At 38.1% G+C, this 18166-nt stretch overlaps 1 protein-coding gene and 1 long non-coding RNA gene across 2 annotated transcripts in view; both read right to left on the reverse strand.

Annotated features, from left to right (window-relative positions):
• LOC131564471 (uncharacterized) overlaps positions 1-15129 on the reverse strand; it is a 41670-nt gene extending 26541 nt beyond the window's left edge. Inside the window, exon 1 of the long non-coding RNA XR_009275383.1 lies at positions 14965-15129. This is a non-coding gene — a long non-coding RNA (uncharacterized LOC131564471). The remainder of the gene's footprint in view (positions 1-14964) is intronic.
• Positions 15130-15296: 167 nt separating this feature from the next.
• LOC131564226 (C-type natriuretic peptide-like) lies at positions 15297-17963 on the reverse strand. Its single transcript, XM_058814565.1, has 2 exons — positions 17916-17963; positions 15297-15785 (listed from the first exon to the last, which is right to left on the reverse strand). The coding sequence occupies exons 1-2, from the start codon at positions 17961-17963 to the stop codon at positions 15297-15299; spliced, it is 537 nt and encodes a 178-aa protein (XP_058670548.1).
• Between the last annotated feature and the right edge of the window lie 203 nt (positions 17964-18166).

Genomic DNA, 18166 nt, shown 5'->3' on the forward strand with positions numbered 1-18166 from the left:
TCAATGATTATTTCGACTTATGCGCAACCAAAACCAATGTATAGAATATGAATGAAGCCCAGTTGAAGTTAATGACTGCCTTCTCTTTCTTGAGGCCAAGGTTCCAGCTCAGTGGTCATCAATCCCCAGGAAATGCCCGGTTCCTGCCATCGTTATTGCGCAATTGAAAGGATAGCAACCAACACAGTAGAAAACATGTAACCCTCTACTGAGAATGTGTAAAGTACAGGCTCACACTGAGGAACTCTTTTCTTCCACACCCTCAGATCAGGAGTTGAGAACAACCTGGGAGGGGAAATAAATCTGAGGATAAAAAAGAGGTTCAATTGCAAACCAGCAGGTCATAAATAAAGTCCCCCCACAAACACCAACTGGTTTTGTTTTTCTCTCTTTCTTTCCTTTTTTTTCCTCTTTTCCTCTTCTTTCTTTCTTTCTTTCTTTCTTTCTTTCTTTCTTTCTTTCTTTCTTTCTTTCTTTCTTTCTTTCTTTCTTTCTTTCTTTCTTTCTTTCTTTCTTTCTTTCTTTCTTTCTTTCTTTCTTTCTTTCTTTCTTTCTTTCTTTCTTTCTTTCTTTCTTTCTTTCTTTCTTTCTTTCTTTCTTTCTTTCTTTCTTTCTTTCTTTCTTTCTTTCTTTCTTTCTTTCTTTCTTTCTTTCTTTCTTTCTTTCTTTCTTTCTTTCTTTCTTTCTTTCTTTCTTTCTTTCTTTCTTTCTTTCTTTCTTTCTTTCTTTCTTTCTTTCTTTCTTTCTTTCTTTCTTTCTTTCTTTTCCTGTCTTCCTGCCTTTCCTTCCTTCCTTCCTTCCTTCCTGCCTTCCTGCCTTTCCTTCCTTTCCTTCCTTTCCTTCCTTTCCTTCCTTTCCTTCCTTTTTATCATTATTCACCCTGACGTGAATCCTAATTAAAATTTTACACAGTGTGTGTTTTAATTAGCCATGGCCGGAGTGGTGAAAGCTATCAATATTTAGCAGGATAATTGTACAAAATCACTTTTCAAAAATGAACAGCAGGCATGAATCCACTCAGCAGCAGGGGGTTATTCAGCCACACACTGTGCAAGATGGGGTGCCTCAGATAATGTGTGAGAGATAATAATGCACACAGGGAGGGACACATGCTGCTATATTTTGTGCTTCATTGGTTTTCTGCAAACAGCATTTGGCTCTTGTTGCACTCAGAACATCAGGGTTCACACAACCTTTAAGCTGGTTATTTTTTATCTTTATGTTGTTGATTTATTTTAACTTAAATATGAGTTTAATAACAATACTCACAAACCACTGAGACACAGCTCCATGTAAGATCTTGTTTGTATACTCTATACTTTGTAGAAGCTAACAATGAACAATTAACAAGGTCAAGAACAGAGGTCTTCTTCCTTCCTTCCCTTTTATTAATCAAAAAGAGAAGAAAAAAAACTTTGTCCACCCTAGCAGAATACAAAACAATTAATTTCTGTTTTGCAAATCCGTGGTGTAAATGTACTCACCTGTATTTTAAAATAGATTTGTAACAGTTCACTTGTCACATAATCTTTCTCTCCTTTCTTTTGCAAAAGGACCAGGAAAGGGAATTTGCAGCATTTTGTGCTTGCTATTTACTTTTTGCACATTAAAAAAAACCCCAAAACCAGAAAACGCCTGTAAATGTTTCCTATGTGGACCAAGGAAATATTCAGTAACATTACACAGAATGGGGTTCCCAGGCAGTTACTCACAACCAAGCAGTCTGTGGAACAAAGGCCAGGGTTAATGTTGGTGCTTCTGGGGGCACAGCACTGCAGTTGGGTGTGAGCAACTCCCTCATATTTACAGATGGACATGGCTTCAAGAGTGCTATCAAGTCCCCAGGTTCCCATATATTTTACTGTTGGATTAATTAAGGCACAGAGAAGAAGTTAAAACAAAATCAAAGTCAACAGAAAATTCCTAAGTGACTTCTTGATGACCTCAGGGCTGTACAAGTCATCAGTCCTCATTCCTTTCCCAGCAGTAAATTATTCCTCATGGGGTAAAATGTTAACATTAAGCTATTGTGTTCCTGGCAGGGGTGGTATCCTTTATGTAACCTCCTCAGATTGCCTATCTGCATCAAAAGCGCTGTGTGCATCACTGAAGTCCTTAAAGAACAAGAATCCAAGCAGGTCTAGACCTAAATGTCATATTGCCCTTCAGCCTGCAGGTGAGTGAGAGCATGCTTCCTCAGTACAAGTTTTACAGTAAGTCATTTAACACTTACCCTTCACATCAAAATCAATATTGATTTAGGGCTGGGACACAAAGATGAAAACAAATGAAAACATGTTTCAAGCATCTCCAGAGAGGAAGAATCTTCTTGGATTGTGTTTACTTCCTTAATAACAGTTATCAAAATATAAAGTCACCGAGGAAAAACATTAAACTCTTGTATGAAGTGAGTTCAAAACAAGAATGTGAAAGTGCAGTATTTGACCAGGTGAAAATATTTTTTAACACTTAATAACAGCTTCTTCAGTTTCTAAAGACCACAAAGAAAAAACTTTATGAACAAATGCACCTAAAACTGAGCAAGTTGTGACAGCATTAATTTGTAATGTATTTTTAGTACCTCCTGAAAAATTTATGTTTGTACATTGGTCCAGAATTTTCATGCCAAATATCTGAAGAAATAAGAACTTCACAGACATGTTTAGACTGTGAATCTCCAGGAAGGATAAGTAAGATGCAGAATGCTTTCTTTACAATTACTTTGATTATAATGCTTACAGCTATTCTCTTGCAAAGGAGCTGCAAACTTAGTAAGTATGTGCATTTGTAAATTTAAAATTTAAGAATAACTTTTTTGCTTTCAAATTAATTTTGAGCTTTCCTCATTAACTCTCTTCTCTGAAAGCTTTGCTATGATCTATGCAAGAACAAGATCAGAACTACAGTGCCTGCTCCAAGAAATTTATATGTATTAATGTTAGGCTGTCTGTGTAGTACACTAAGTTAGGAAAACTACATAAAATTTTGTTATTTCAGCCATAGCAGGTGAAACTCACTCTAAAATACTTGAATGACACCAGCCTTCTAGGTAGAGTTGAGTTTTACCCACTTAGATGTATCCTGCAATTTGCAGCACTGTAGGCTTCTTTTTTATTTCAAAGTGATTTTAGCCCCTGAAACCCCCTAGATGATTGATTAAAGCTACTTGCTTTACGAAGCAAAATGCTGTGGAGAGGTAGCTGAGGAACTTCTTTAGAACGCACTCAACAAAGACCAGATTATGTGTAGCAATTCCAATACAGTGAAGATTCAGTGCTTAACTGAAACAAGTGTGGAAAGAGGGTGTAGGATGGAGATGACAGCAGGAAAGAACCCTGTAAGTATTCTGTTCCTCCTTCTTCATAAACACCCTAAAATCTGATTGCATAAAGATTATAGGTGGGCCAATGAAATTTTCCTTCCCCTGTATTTACCAGATAACACACAGAACACACTTACACTAGATTTGTCCAAAACAGCAGAGAGCACACCTGTCACACATGATCTGCCATGTCCTATTGGCAAATGGTGTCACTTTTAACATCACAGTATCATTACTTTTAAAATAACTGCAGTGTCAGGATACAAATATTAGTCCCAGATGAAAAAATCTCTAGAACCAAGAACCTGCACCTTTGTTTCCAGAATACTTTCTTGATTGGGCATTGCTTTTTACCTCACAGTAACTGTTCACTTCAACAAGAAACATGGCAGGTGTAAAGGCATCAAGAGAAGACAGTAAGTAAGAACTGGCTATTTCAGAATTCTGAGAGAGGCTGATCACAGGCAATAGGGGATCTGAATTAAATCACTCTGCTATACCATTTCGGCCTAAATATGTATGAGCTGCCATTCGACCAACAGAATTTACCTCTTAAAATAGCCTCTCAGATGAAAACATTTAGCATCCCCATTGAATTTACAGCTGAGTCAGGAGTGTGTTCATTCTTATTGTTTCTGTCATAAGGTACCTTACATTTGAAAAGTGCTGTTGAAATGCTTCTAGGGGGCTAGAAATAAGGACTTGATTTTTTTGTTTGCTCAGCTTTGTGGGGTTTTTATTTTGTTCTTTTTCCCTCTGTTAACCAGCATATCCCAATTTTGTCCTGCAATCCCTTCTGCTATTTTACAAGTATAGTTTTATTTTAAATGAAACTTGTTATTTGTCTCTTTGAGGACAATTAATTTTTTTCTTGTTTAACCTGCTTAAATAAGCTATTGATTTTATTTTCAAGGTAATTTAAGGTGGGAATACAGTTCTTATTTGGTAACTACAAGCCTAATGCTCTTTGAGTAAATAAATGTTATGGTTTCAATTTGTTATTTTTACCACCAAAATCAATAAAACAGCAACTACTACTCATCTGGTTGGGTTTGGAGGCTATTTGCTGTATGGAGCAATAAGTGCCACCCAAGACTAAGTAATTACAAGAGATGGGACATGAGACAATGGTACAAGAAGGTTGTCATTAAAATGGAGTGTAAAGCAGGCGACAATGGGATAGCTGCAAAAAGAAATTAAATACTATAAATTCTTGGAGGCCATACTTTTATTTTGTGAGATTCATTTCTCCTACAGATGCTATCTGAGGATGTCCACCTGAATGCCATGGTAATATTCCATAAGTTGCTGGATTGTTCAGGAAACAGAAAGAGTTTGCCCCAATTGTCTTTTCACCAGAAGCTGGTCATAAAAAATGGTGGAGGCAGACAGAGATAACCATCACTATGCACATTTTTAACCTCCATCTTTTCTACAAGTTTAGACGCCCAAGCTGTTCACATTTTCCTAGTAAGTACTCCTCATAACCATGTCTGCTTGTAAAGTACATTTTCAACATGTATTACTGATTCTAGGATCAATCTCTTAGACAGGTTTTACAAGCTGTGAAATGAAAACTAACATCACCCCTACCCACCCCCCTCAACTTTCATTTTGAAAAGGAGTAGCTCCTCTTTAGTCCATCTTTAACAACATGTTGCTCAGTTTTTCAAGGGAAAACAGTGTAATCCTGTATTTCTTGACATGAAAGTTTGGACCAAAACAAATTCCCTCAGTAAGCATTTTCAAATGCTATACTCATACTGAAACATGATGATACAAAGATATCTACATTCGTCAAATCAGACTTTGCCATAATCCACTGCCCAAACCCCATTTTAGGCATATAGATCTATGTGACATTGTTTCACAAGATCTACTACCTTACCTAAACCAAAGCCATTAGGAGTCACAGCTGCATCTTCTTCAATGGTTCCTACTCCAAATGTTTACAGTAATTTTGTAAATTACATCAGTATTAAAGGAGTGATTTTTAACACACACACACATACATACATACAAATATTGCATATATTCACACATTCTGAACTAACACTTTCCAATTAAAGTGTAGCTGTTTTATCTGAAAACTGTAAATCCAAATCAGTTTACAGTAAATCTGAAATAATTAAATATTCTGCCTTAATTTTGCAGCTGGTATGCTAAAAAAGGAGTCAAAGTAACTAGTGATCTACTCTGAAAAAAACCCCATGAAATCTGATCTAAAGTTATTGTCATGAACCATCATCACAAGAAACATCGCCAAACAGTGTAGAATCCTTCTGTGCAAAAACTCCCAACTTTTTGCATAATTGGAATGATAGTTGCAGATCAAAGTAAGAATTAACCTAAACTTCCAGTCTGAAATATCTAATGGTATCCATTAGTGTCCCTCATCATCTTCCCCATCTCACTCTGTGAGTATTGTTGCCTTTGGACAAATCACTTTTCATTGACTAGCAACAGAAGACCCCAAAGAAACTAGAGTTAACTAGGACTAAGTATGCATGAATCTTCAATACCATTTAAAAATGACCCCAGAAGAATAATAACAGCAACAAAACCAAAAATTTGAAGCATTGAATACTAACATTATTTTAAAATCATATCCCCATCTTTCAAACTTATTCACTTGATTACTCATAACTAACCAGTCCACATCTCTGGAGGTAATTCTAAATATCTGTGACAATCACCTCCCTAAGTAAATCTGGACTTATGAAGACTCATGTCTGAGACCAGGCACATTGTGTGACTATGAAGAACTGGATAATTTACTTTTAATGTCCCTGGCCGTAGTAATTTCATTATGTGCTCCATTTATACTGAAACAAATTAAAAAATCTCCATAAGATGTGATCTTTGCTTTTCCCGTCAATATGTCGTATGTTGAATCTTTAGAAAAGCAAAATACGATGAATAAAGGCAATGTTCAGTTCCCATCTCTGATAGACAGAGATTTTATCTTCTCCTGGTAAACTTGCTTGGATAACATAATGTTATCCTAAATTGTAATTTCATATACCTTAATATTTTTGGGCCTCACCCTAACATATTCATTTGGATAGGATCTCTCCTAATCAGCTGTTCACATCGAGTCTAGCGCAACAGCACCATAGCATTCTGCAGTACCACATACTATTACTCTACTCTGTGTTAAAAGTTATAATTAGCAATAATCAATTAGGAATAATTGAGGGAATGTCAGGAAATTATATAAGGTAGGTTTAGGTTGAATATTAGAAAAAGGTTCTTCCCCTAGAGGGTTCTGGGTCACTGCCCAGGCTCCCCAGGGAATGAGCCCAGCCCTGGATTGAGCAAGTTTTACATGCCATGACGATATTGAGGAAAAGCCCTTAGGAGATTTCTGACACTTAGTTATACTGAGCCTTTGGTTATTCTCAAAAGACTGTATGCAGATATATGCATAACTCATACAGTTGCAAATAACAGAGTAACTGGAATACCAGACATAGGAACTCTAGAGTGAAGTGGGCTTAAAACCAACAGTCAGTACAGCTATCTGTGCTGCGCTTTCCCAGACAGCAGGAAACATCATCTGACAAAACTTTAAATTATGCTTCACATGCACTACTCTGTATTACCCAACATTAAAAAGGCATACCATGTGCTACACAAAAAGGAAGGTCTGATTTTAGATTAATTCTTCAAATAATAAAAGAAGGTAAAATAAAAATGCATATGCAACCAGTCATAATCTATATTTTCCAGGTTTAGTATTAAGTTATATGACTACACTTGGAAATTTCTTTATTTTAACAGCTGCTGATAAAAACTGAGAGCTGAGTTTTGAGTTTTACAGTCAAACAGAACAAAATATAGAATCTACTCATTTTTGTCCACACTAATATTCATGCATCATAATCACAAAGCAAGAAACACAAAAAATAAAAAGAATGTAATACAATTTATAAGAAATACTCCTTCATATTCAGTTCTCTCATGCATTGTGCTAAGATATTAACCTATTCATTAAATAAACATAACACCAGTGTGGTCAAGCAATGGGATGAAATTTCAAATGACAACTACCTCTCAAAAGAAAGAAAATTAATTTAGGAAACACAATGATTTTCATTGATGATAAAAAAAAAAAAAAGGATAAAGCCTCACAAACAAGTAACAGCCCAGAAAAATCAAACCCAGAAAATAATCCACCCACCACATGGCAGGAAATAATTTGAACTTTTTTTTCTAAATCATTTCTGCTTTAGGTAATGTTACTCTGCAATCCCTTTGCACTGCCTTTGCTTGTTATTTTGTACAGTTCAGTAGCCAAAACAGCATGACTCATGTATTTTAGGGTCCAACCTGAATGTGTGGGTGTCAAAGCTATTGGGAGTTCTCTATTCTGAAACATTTTCAGGTTGCAAATAACACATGACAATTTTATATATTCAGCAGTTATTCTTTGTTATATCATCACAGTATAGAAATAAACATTATTGCAAATACTTATAAATATTTAAGTTTACATTCTGCCTGTAAAGATCATGATTCTTATGGCTGTTGTTCCAAACGTATTAAACTAAATTTTCCTATATAACTTTTGGGGGATAATATGTTTGACACCATATACTGGAAAAGGACACTATCTGGTAAAATCTGCTTAATAAAAAAAGACTCCTGCTTCAATGGATTTTTCCAGACAAAATTTCAATCCTTTTGCAAAAAATAGAACCCATTTTTTTATTCTGGGAAATGTCAACCTACTTTGGCAGGATTTCATCTTAGTGATGAATGGGTTAAAAATCAAACAATGGTCTGGGTATTTATTCCACAATGTAGTTTCTCTCATAAGAACCATACAATGAAAACCTCTGTGTGAGATCCTCATTAGTTGCTCCTGCTTCCTAGAAGCTGCACAGCTCAGTCCCTTCCCCCGTTCTGTGCACATTCACATTTCTCTACTCTGTCAACACAAAACTCAAAGGCCAACCCCAAAGATTCATGCAATTAGGAATTGCAGCATGTGATGTCACAGACAGCACATATTTCTTAAATCAGAATTTCTTTCTGTAACAAAGAAAACAGTTGAAATTGTTTATTATTTCTATGCTTTGTACCAACATGCCAAGCAGCAAGAAGAGCACAGCATGGGACTGTACACTTGCTTTCTACATAAAGAAAGGTTATGCGCAAAGAAGGATGTCTTACTGTGATGTCTCATTTGTGACTAATACCTGCTGTATTCTTCACAATCTAATTTTTATCTAAAGCTCTTTGACTTCAATCCTACCACTTGTCCATCCTTCAATAAAATACATGTTTATACACATCTATATTGCTCAGGAAAACTCTTTACAACATAAAGAAAGTACATATAAGAATATATGCAGTGCCTATATTTGAGAAGAATAAAATTCAAAAGCAATTTTGCTTTTGCATATATATTCTCTGTTGTCTAGCATAAGCAAGTACTTTCAATTCAACTGTCTTTGAGACCCTGGAGATTCCAAATCTGTCTTCATATCTACTGACATGTATCTCACTGGTGCAGGTCTGATTTGAGTCCATATACTAAGTCAATAAAGAAAATGGCAATTCTGTTAGAAACTTTTAAGTAGTAAAGGCTAACAGCTAAATACAGTTGTGACTGTGGTTCAAACTGCTTGTCCCAAAAAGAGAGTTTGATTTTTAAGGCTCGATATGTACAAAACACATGGCATATGCAAGTTAAATACTGCCTAACCATATCTGTGGTATTGAACATTTACCGTAGTAGAGACAGTGGTAATCAGTGAAGCTGGAAAGATTTGCCGCATAACCAGAGAAACAAGATGCCAGATCATCTAGTTAATCTGTCACAATGGTTCCTGCTTCTCTTAATATCTACCAATGTATATTTGTGTAGCCTAGCCTGTAGTTCTACTTTTTACTTTATTATATTTTTGATGTAAAACAAGAAGTATGAAAAAAATGTTTAAATACAGCACAAATTAACATGTGTGACTGAAAACAGCAGTAATCCAATGAGTGTTTGTTGTTGGTGAAGAGTGAAACTTGGAGCTGACTTAAAGCCTTAAGGAGCACAGGAGTACTGTTCTTCATCTGCAAATTACTGATTAATATACTAGTCTACCTGTAGTACCACTGTATAAGTGAAATACATCCTCCAAATACCAACAGAAACATTTCCCACAGATAACTGTGTTAAATTCCTCAGGCATTTAAGAATGAAGAAATTGCACTTTTGTCAATTGACATTGCTTTAGAAATACAGAAATAATGGGAAACATGCTTGTAATCAGAAACTTGTAATCAGAAAAATGCCTTATGCACATTCAACACATATGAACTGTGTCAGATTTGTGCACAATCTGTATTTGCAAGAGTGAGTAACTTCAGAGATCCCTCTTCTCTTAGTCTCATTTTTAACTTCCCTTGTTGAAAATTAAATAATCAATCATGAGATCTGTACCATGTTTTATGGGATTATTTGATCTTTCCCTTTATAAATACAATTAAAGCAGGTCACTCACCCATACACATCACACGTGTATGTACAGGTGTGGTATTGGTATCGGTACAATCACAACTTTGTGACTTTGTTGAAATTGCAAAGCTTCATTAGAAATGAGGAGACAGACAGCCCTGGCAGTTTTCAGATCTTGAGGGGGTCATTTATTAATGTAATAATTTTTTTGTTTTTCTGTCTGAAGGGTGGAGTCTAAAAACTGCAATAAAGCAATATTGAAGTACTTATTTTATCTTTTTTTTTTCTTCAGCTAAAATGCTAGCAAGGCAGTGTTTTTTCAGTTTAGCAGGCAGGAAGCCATTTCACAGTAAATAAAGTGAACCTGGTCATGCAGTGTAAAGCTGTACATCTTTACAAAAATATTCAGTCTCCTACTAGAGTCCAAGGAATCTTTGCTTACAAAGTGTCCCTGCAGAAGCTTCTACAGCAAGTAACTTGGCAGAGAATTCTAAACTATATGAAGTACTTTCCCCCTCTGTCTCTTTCTCCCCACTGAAAAGACTTCATGTATTCTTTCTCAAGATGCTTTTCCTCAACATACTGGAGTATTGGAATAGGATCCCAATATTACCAGGTAGAACGTGTCTGGGCTCGTCTGACCCTTGCTGCTGGGCCAAAGGCGGCAGCTGTGGTGTTTCACCTCAGAGACACCTTTGGCTGGCAGGATGTTGCAGCTAGGCACTGGAAAGAGGCCAGGCTTGTAGAAACTCAGTTTACCTCTGGTGGAAAGGCTTCAGGCGACGGTGAAGACAAAAAAGGAGCAGATTCCGTCAGAGGGTTACATCCAGAGTTTTATTCCATGGTCACAGACATCTGAATCTTGGTAACAGCTCCAACAGAATACTGACCGCATGGTCCTGGCTCAGTTTAAGCCCCAGGGACGGGGGAGGAGAAGGGACAGGTGAGCACCAACCAGGTGGGAGGAGGAGGGTCTCAGGGAACACACAGACAGGCCAATAAGCACAGAGCTGAAGGGCATCTTTTGAACTTGACCAACCACACCACGGCCTTGCTGGAATGTTAAGCCTGACTGACAGAACTCAGCAAGGGGGCGAGGGGGAGCGGGAAGGGAGAGGTATTGCCACACCTGGGAAGGGACTGGGAAGTCTAAAACAGGAAATAGGTTCACACTGCAACACTGGAGATAGGAAAAAAAGTTCTGCTAGTCTTGCCAAAATGTCTCAGGTGCTGTCTTCTACCCAAATCCTGAAAAAATACATTCTATAACAATCTGCCAGATGCAGTACTGATGTGTGATACATGCAATTGTTCATACAGCCTCACTGGCAGCACTCCATTTTAACTATGTACACTTGAAGTACATGACTGTACTATGCACTTCAAATTAAGAAATTTTGTTTAGTTACCAACAACTGGTGTTGTAAATGGGCTGTGAAAAGGGTAACTTTTGGATACATATCATTCAGATCACTTAGATTACCAGCTGAAAAAGGCAGGATCAGTGTTCTAAGACAGAAGCTGTAGAAGGTACAAAGCCAAGGAGTCCCATTCTTAGCTAAAGCGAAGGCACTTTGTGTAAGTGAATGCATCCAGACAAGTGGATTCATCTTGATGAACTGGACTGAAAAGGCAGATTCCATGTTATAGAGGGATTGTGTCTAAAATTAAATCTGTCTAAGGTTAAATGTAGAAAAGAATACAGCAAGTGATGCTTATAAAGACACAGAAAGTCAGAAAAGGAAAGTAATTTGTGAGCATGAGTGGGTAGCAGAAGGAACTTGATGACTGATCCTTCTGTCAGCACAGCAACTGCCTTTATATGTAACACATCAAAGGAGAAATCTAACTTGTGGAAGGTGATAATGAGGCTTATTTTTACTCTGTGTACCATCTCACACCTCAAGAAAGGCAAAGATTTACAGCTACTGTTAAGCATGTTCTTTGTAGCTATCCAAAGAGCATGCTTTCAGCAGCTATCACGCCAGTACTGTCTCCCTGCACCTGCCCACTCACCCAACTCACAGCAAAGTTCAATCTTTAGGACCCATGACAAAGCCCAACTGTTTAGAGGACAGATTGTGTGCTTCCCCACAATTGAACACAGAACTGATTAACTAATCAGTGGTTGCAAAGCCCTTTGAAACAAAAAAGTGCTCTAAAAGCTACAGATAGTTATTGCTGAACACTTCCCAGTTAGCACTGGAGTTACGATCCATTTCCCTTAATGTGTTCTGAGGAAGGGGATAGGAAACATGAGATTGCAGTTACCAGTTACCACAGTCATCAAAAAACAGGCAAAAACTCACAGTTTTTGTAGCTGGGTTTACACAGACTTATCTTGGAATCTAATGGACAACTATCTTACCGGCTGAAGTTTAGATGCCTATTTCCTTAAGTACTTCTTGTTGTTATTGTTACTGTTCTGTTTTTCCCCTTCCTCTTACAGATACAGTTTGACAGCAGAAGACATGGCCCTGTGGGGTAGGAGCTTAACATTCCACTTACCATCAGCTGGCACCAGCAGTTAGCACTGTCCCTCCATGGTTTTGCTTGCTCACTAGTGTCAGCAGCTAAATGACATTTCAACTGGTTTCAGTTCTGCAGCTTCCGAGATAGATTTGTTTGTTTAGGTAAATATGCTACACTATCTAATTCTAGGCTAGGTCTTGCCACATTTGAAATAGCACATTCATTTTCATAACAGCTCCTGAGTCATCGCTGGCACATAACCAAAAAAAAAAAACAAACCAAATCCTACTTTTGACACTTTATAAAAAGTGGCAACATTGCCACAGACCTGTTTTGCTGTTTTGCCTTTTTATAACAAAGCAACTTCTTTATGACTGAGGGTCCAAGGTATGTTTCTGAGTAGTTTCTTCAGTCCCGGGTTGGTTTTTTTCCCACCGGGAACTTAACATACAGAAAAAAGGAAAAGCAGTAGGTGGGTTAAAATTCAAACTTTGTTTTTGCACTCACATGGTGAGTTCCCCCTTGTATGGTTTTAGCTGGTTCACTTCAGAGAACAGCCTGCTTCAAGACCTGGAACTAAATCCATGGTTCAAGTTTGTACTATTTGCATCTTAGGGTTTGCTTTTATCTTCACACAAGTATTTAATTACTGATGCTATTACTGTAAATTGATATATCTTTATTTGGAAAAGGAAAGTTGGCAACAACAATCAGATTTGTTGGATTGATTTAAGGTTAATGGATCTTCCAAGACATTAGGGATTAAAAAAAAAAAAAAGCTAGTGTATATCAAAATATTGATATACCCTAAATTGATCTTGCCCTATTAATGTCCATAACACATATGCACGGTATATGCATGCAGAACTCGTCATATTGTTAATCCATACCAAAGGTAATAAAAGGGTAATTAGCAAGCAGAAAGAACACATATTTTTAAAAAGTAAGCAACTGTCTTTGCTCTAGTCATTTTGTAAATTAAACCACTTAAAATAGAAATATTACTTTGAGACTTAAGACATAAGGTTTTATGTTTACCAGCATTGTTTATTGTAGCAATGGACTGAGACAGACTTACCTGCCTAGGCTTATAGATTTTGCCAAGATTTTTTGTACACTTGAACAAGTTATTTGTATTTTCACTGTTTCAGAGGTCAGATGTGTGCCTATGTGTAGTTTTATTTGCAACCATCCTTTGTCTTTCATATATGACAGCATGCTGTTCACTCAAGTGAAGAGCAATTTTTCATGCATGTATTTGATACCTAGGTCAATTTGTTTAAGCTGTTAGAAGGAATTTCTATATATTAATAAAATCAATAATAACGTTCTTGAAGTAGTAAGACTAAACCTCGCATTAATGTTAAATACAATATCTCACAAAATTATTATGCTCAGTCTTGATTAGAATATATATGGGAATAACTTAAGCTTGAGAACAGCTTTGTAAGATTAATGGATGATTCACTAGTCAATCTATCATTCTGTTAATTATAACTATATAGAAATTGTTCCTTAAAAATATCTTATAATGACAAATCATCCCTTCAGATTTAGAGGCATTACACATGCATATTAAGGACAAAATTTCATCCATTTGGAGTCTCACAAGAAAGATTGCAATCACTTAATTTTGTGTACTTTTTAGAGTTTTTTTGTAATAATAAGATAAAACCCAGCTATGTTGAGCCCCTTTAATGCAAAGATATGACTTAGTGGGCAAGAAATACATCCCATATTTGAACGTGTCCATTTGGAGTAACATATTGAACCACTTACAAGCCATGTCACAACAGCACTAGGATAAAATACAACTGGTTGGCTTCCAGAAATATTTTTTTTTTAATAAGCAAAGGGCCCATGATTAATTTAATTGCAAGATTAGCCATCTTATTTTGACCCTTTGACATTCAGCCCATCATAAAATTGACTATATGTCAAATCCTCAAGTCCTGCAAATTGTGTCTGGTCCATATTTCGGTTTTAAATCCATAATTTGACACTGCTCTCATGAGATATAAGAATCCAACAGTTTCAAAAAATGAAAAAAAAATAAATTAGAACTTGTGTTCACCCATTAAAGAAATGCACTTTTTTTCCTTTACACAGCATGAATTTCAAGATTATTATCTTAAGTTATGGAAAGTTGAGAGAAATTTGCATCTTTTTCTTGACATGACTTCCTAAAAATATTACTCTAGAACCTGTTTGAATAAAGCTAGTGTCTTAGTCCCTGGATTTTCTCTGCAGAATCGACAGGAAACATAGGCACTTGGTTAAAAATCATAATCAGAGAGGTCTGCAACAAGGAAACTATTAATACAAAAAGAGAAGTAAAACAAGAACTATTGCTCTGCTCTGGTGAAATTTTACACCTATGCTATAAGTATCTCAACTACTGTTGCCTGGGGTGAAGACCTAAAATAAAGGACTGTGCAGATAGACTGTTATCAGGTTTGTGGGAAAACTCTCCGACTGGGAACGTGAAAGGCTAAAACTCAAACCCGTTAAATAGTGAAAGAGACTTGAGTCTTTTGGGAGAGCTTGATCACAAGAAACGTCTAAGTCTAAAAACAGACAGATTTTAGCCCTGTTTCTCACAACGAAGCAGGATGAGACACATTTCTCCGTGCAACATTCCATGTGGAGAATTCCTGTTATTAGGTGGGAAGTGCAAAAATTTTATCAGGTCGGGATTTTATCGCCTACACACCTGAGGAGGATCAGTCCCACATGAAGCTTTTGCTCCCTGGCATCGCGGATCCTCTCGCTGCCCCACCTGGCACTCGTGAGGGGCTCTCCGGGCGGGCGGGCGCCGAGCGCGCTGTGAGGGGAGCCGAACGCTGAGGGAGAAGCGGTAGCCGTGGGCCGGGGCGATTCCTGAGGGGCGACAAGGAGGCGGAGCTCGGCCCCAGCCCCCGAGACGCACAGGGCGAAGAGCTCCTTGCAGGGGCCGCGGGCTCCCTGCAGGCTTGCCCCTCCTTGGCTGCGCTTGGGCGGGAGCCCCCGGCGAGGGGCTGGAGGAGGCGCCTCGCAACAGATGGTTCAAGCCGGCTCCTGGCGCGGCCCGCATTGGCCAGCGACGCGGGAAAGGGCGGGCGGGCGCGCCGCAGTGGCGGCTCCGCGGCGGGGGAGCAGCGCCCACAGCCCAGATCTCTCGCCTCCCGCCGGGCTGCGGAGACCACCTCCGCTGCGGAACGTTGGTCGCCTCTCACGGCTCCAGCACCTGTGAGTGTCCGCCCGGCGAGGCTGCGAGTGGCGCCGCATCCACTGGCAGCCGGCCAGGGCCGCTGGGGCCGCTCCTGCGGCAGGGCGGGAGGCCCGGAGGGCGCGAGGCCCGGAGGGCGCGGCTGCCGCCCGCGCTTGGGGCCGGGAGCCGCAGCCGCCGCCTCCTCCAGTCCAACCGGTGCGCTGGGGAAACGGGGAAGGGCTTCCCGGGTGGGAGACGGAATCCGTGCCGGGGGAATTCTTATCACCGATAGGTGAGGGGAACCGCTGCTCCCTCTTCCCGCTCCCCCTTTCCCTGTATTCCAGCTTCACCCATGCAGAGCCGCTTGTAGTGAGTAGTTACCGGGTTTCGGTCCTCGGCGCTCACTGGAGAGTGGGGGCCGGACTGTCAGGTGGGGAGCTGAGATGCCGGGGAAGTGACTTGCCCAAGGTCAGTCTGTGAGACAGTGGCAAATAACGTCCTGTACTAAAAACTTCTGATTTCTAGCCTTGTGCTGGGGTGTTCAACAACCCTGCAAGGCACTAGGCATAAATTTGGCTGTAGGACTATTTTTTTCTCAGAGTTTTTTTGTTTGTTTGTGTTTGGGTTTTTTTGTTTTGGTTTCTTTAGTTGATGTTGTTGGTTTGTTTTAAAATCATGTATGGCTGTTAAAGCATGCAGAGGTGCAGCATCTGTGTCATCTCCTTTGTTTTCTCCAACCTTCAGACATGTAAATGGATGCAAAAGTGATTATGCTTTTCTGTGACTAATGTTAAACTTAGTAGGAAATTATTGGTAAAATACCATGTTTTTTTTCCAAAACTTTTACCATGGCAATAAATTGGCTTTTTTGTTTTTTCCTATTAATAGTGAATGTCTTCTTATACCATCAGAGAGTTGTTGTGAAAAGCCTTTAAATTGGTTAAGTGGCAGCTGCATTCCAAAATTAATCTGTAGTGCAATAGCGTTTATTCTCAGTGCATGTAAGATATAAGGCATGGTAGGCTGTGCTTTTAGAACTTATGCACTAGAGTATAAAGTGGTTGAGTTCTCTGAAGGATGCAACTGGAGTGTTTGTTTTTGTGCTAGCTATGTACATAGCAATTCTCTTTCCTTCTCTCTCTCCTCTCCAAGAATAATTTCAATGAATTTGCACAAAAATATTCTGTAGCTTATCCCCACTAATGTATGGTTTTTCTTTTGAATTTCCCATTATGTGAAAGTAAAACTGACACCAATGAGCATATATTTTAGATTTAATGTATTATTAGAGTAGTCAGAGTCAATCCTTTTTATAGACTTTAACTAATCCTTGCATTTCATAAAATTTTCTGAAGCAGTGAAACTGAAAAGTTTAAATGTGCAGTTCAAAAGCTAAACTGTCCTTGCTACCATCTCAGTTTACCTTAGCTGCTCCTCTTGTTTTTTTTGGAGGTGGGGTGGGAGGGAACATGAGAGAAGTTAAATGCGCAAAATGTTAGTGTAAGTAGGACAGCTTTATTTTTAATCTCTGTTAGGTGAACTCTGTACACTCTTCAACACAAATCATGGAATTAAAGGCCAGGTTTCCAGTATCACATGGTTCCCCTAGTGTGGATATTTTGTCATTTGCATTTGGAGGGGTTTGTAGGTGTTTGTTTTAGTCTCATTCAGAAAATAGAGTGTTGGTCTCAAGTCCTTTGTTGGATTTTTTTTTTCCCCTGGACTTGGATATTTTGAAAAAAAAAAGACACTTTTAATTGTGCTTGTATTTTGGCTATATATTATTTGATGGGCTTTTTTGTTTTCTCTTATTTTTTTTTTTTTTTCTTCAATAGATTCCTTGCAAGAAATCTTATTTTGGGTAATTTCTAGCTGAAAGCATTTGTCTGTACTGCATAAACTAATTTGATTCATTTCCCCTTTCACTACCAGCTTCTCCATCATTTCTTCTAAATGGATAGGAAAATGTCTGTAGTTTTTTTTTACCTAAGTAGCTGATATTATTTCATTAAACAAAATGTTAAGTTGTAACAGATGATATTTTGCTCTGGCTATGTTTTGTTTTTAAGAAAGTCTATGTATTTCACTATTGTGACTTCCTCTTGAGCATTTCTGTTATAAGGATCTCAGGTTGGAAGAGTTATGGTTGCTTATCTACAAACGGTAATTCAAACAGACTTGGTGATATCACATTTGCAAATATAGCTGATTTATAAATGAGTAAACGCCTTCTGTGTTGTGAGAGAGAAGGTGATAGAATAAAGCAAACACTTTTGCTGTGTAATAGAAATATGTATTTGTGCGATGTATGCTGAAATATGCAGTCTAGGAAATTGCAGCTTGCTTCTAAGGAAAGTTAAGGTGCCAAAATACTAAGAACTAAACTTTCAATACTTGTCCAACAACAAATACTTGGTAGATGCATGATAAGAAGACTAGTACCTAATTTTTTATTTTCCTATGTATTACAGTACAGCACCATTGAAGGACTTCTTAAATAACTGGACTCCTTTGTCATCCATTCTTTATTGGAGGAAGAAGTAGTCAATGTGGAAGACTTGAGTGGTTTAGAGAAAAATTATATGTTTCTGCTCTTAGAAAGCTTTTTTTCCATAGATAATATGTGCGGAGACAAATTACTTTAAAAATGTAACTTAGTTGTGCAGACGGAAGTGTGAGACAGTATGGTTGCCATCAAAGACAGCACTGCAGTGTGTCTTCTACC

This window comes from Ammospiza caudacuta, chromosome 15, assembly GCF_027887145.1.
Source record: "Ammospiza caudacuta isolate bAmmCau1 chromosome 15, bAmmCau1.pri, whole genome shotgun sequence".
Lineage (NCBI taxonomy): Eukaryota > Metazoa > Chordata > Aves > Passeriformes > Passerellidae > Ammospiza > Ammospiza caudacuta.

Coding starts and splice junctions, on each gene's coding strand:
- LOC131564226 (XM_058814565.1), bottom strand. CDS start 17,963: ATGGATGACAAAGGAGTCCAGTTATTTAAGAAGTCCTTCAATGGTGCT. Junction 15,786..17,915: donor AGAAGTCCTTCAATGGTGCT/GTACTGTAATAC, acceptor GCATGGGTGAAG/CTGGAATACAGGGAAAGGGG.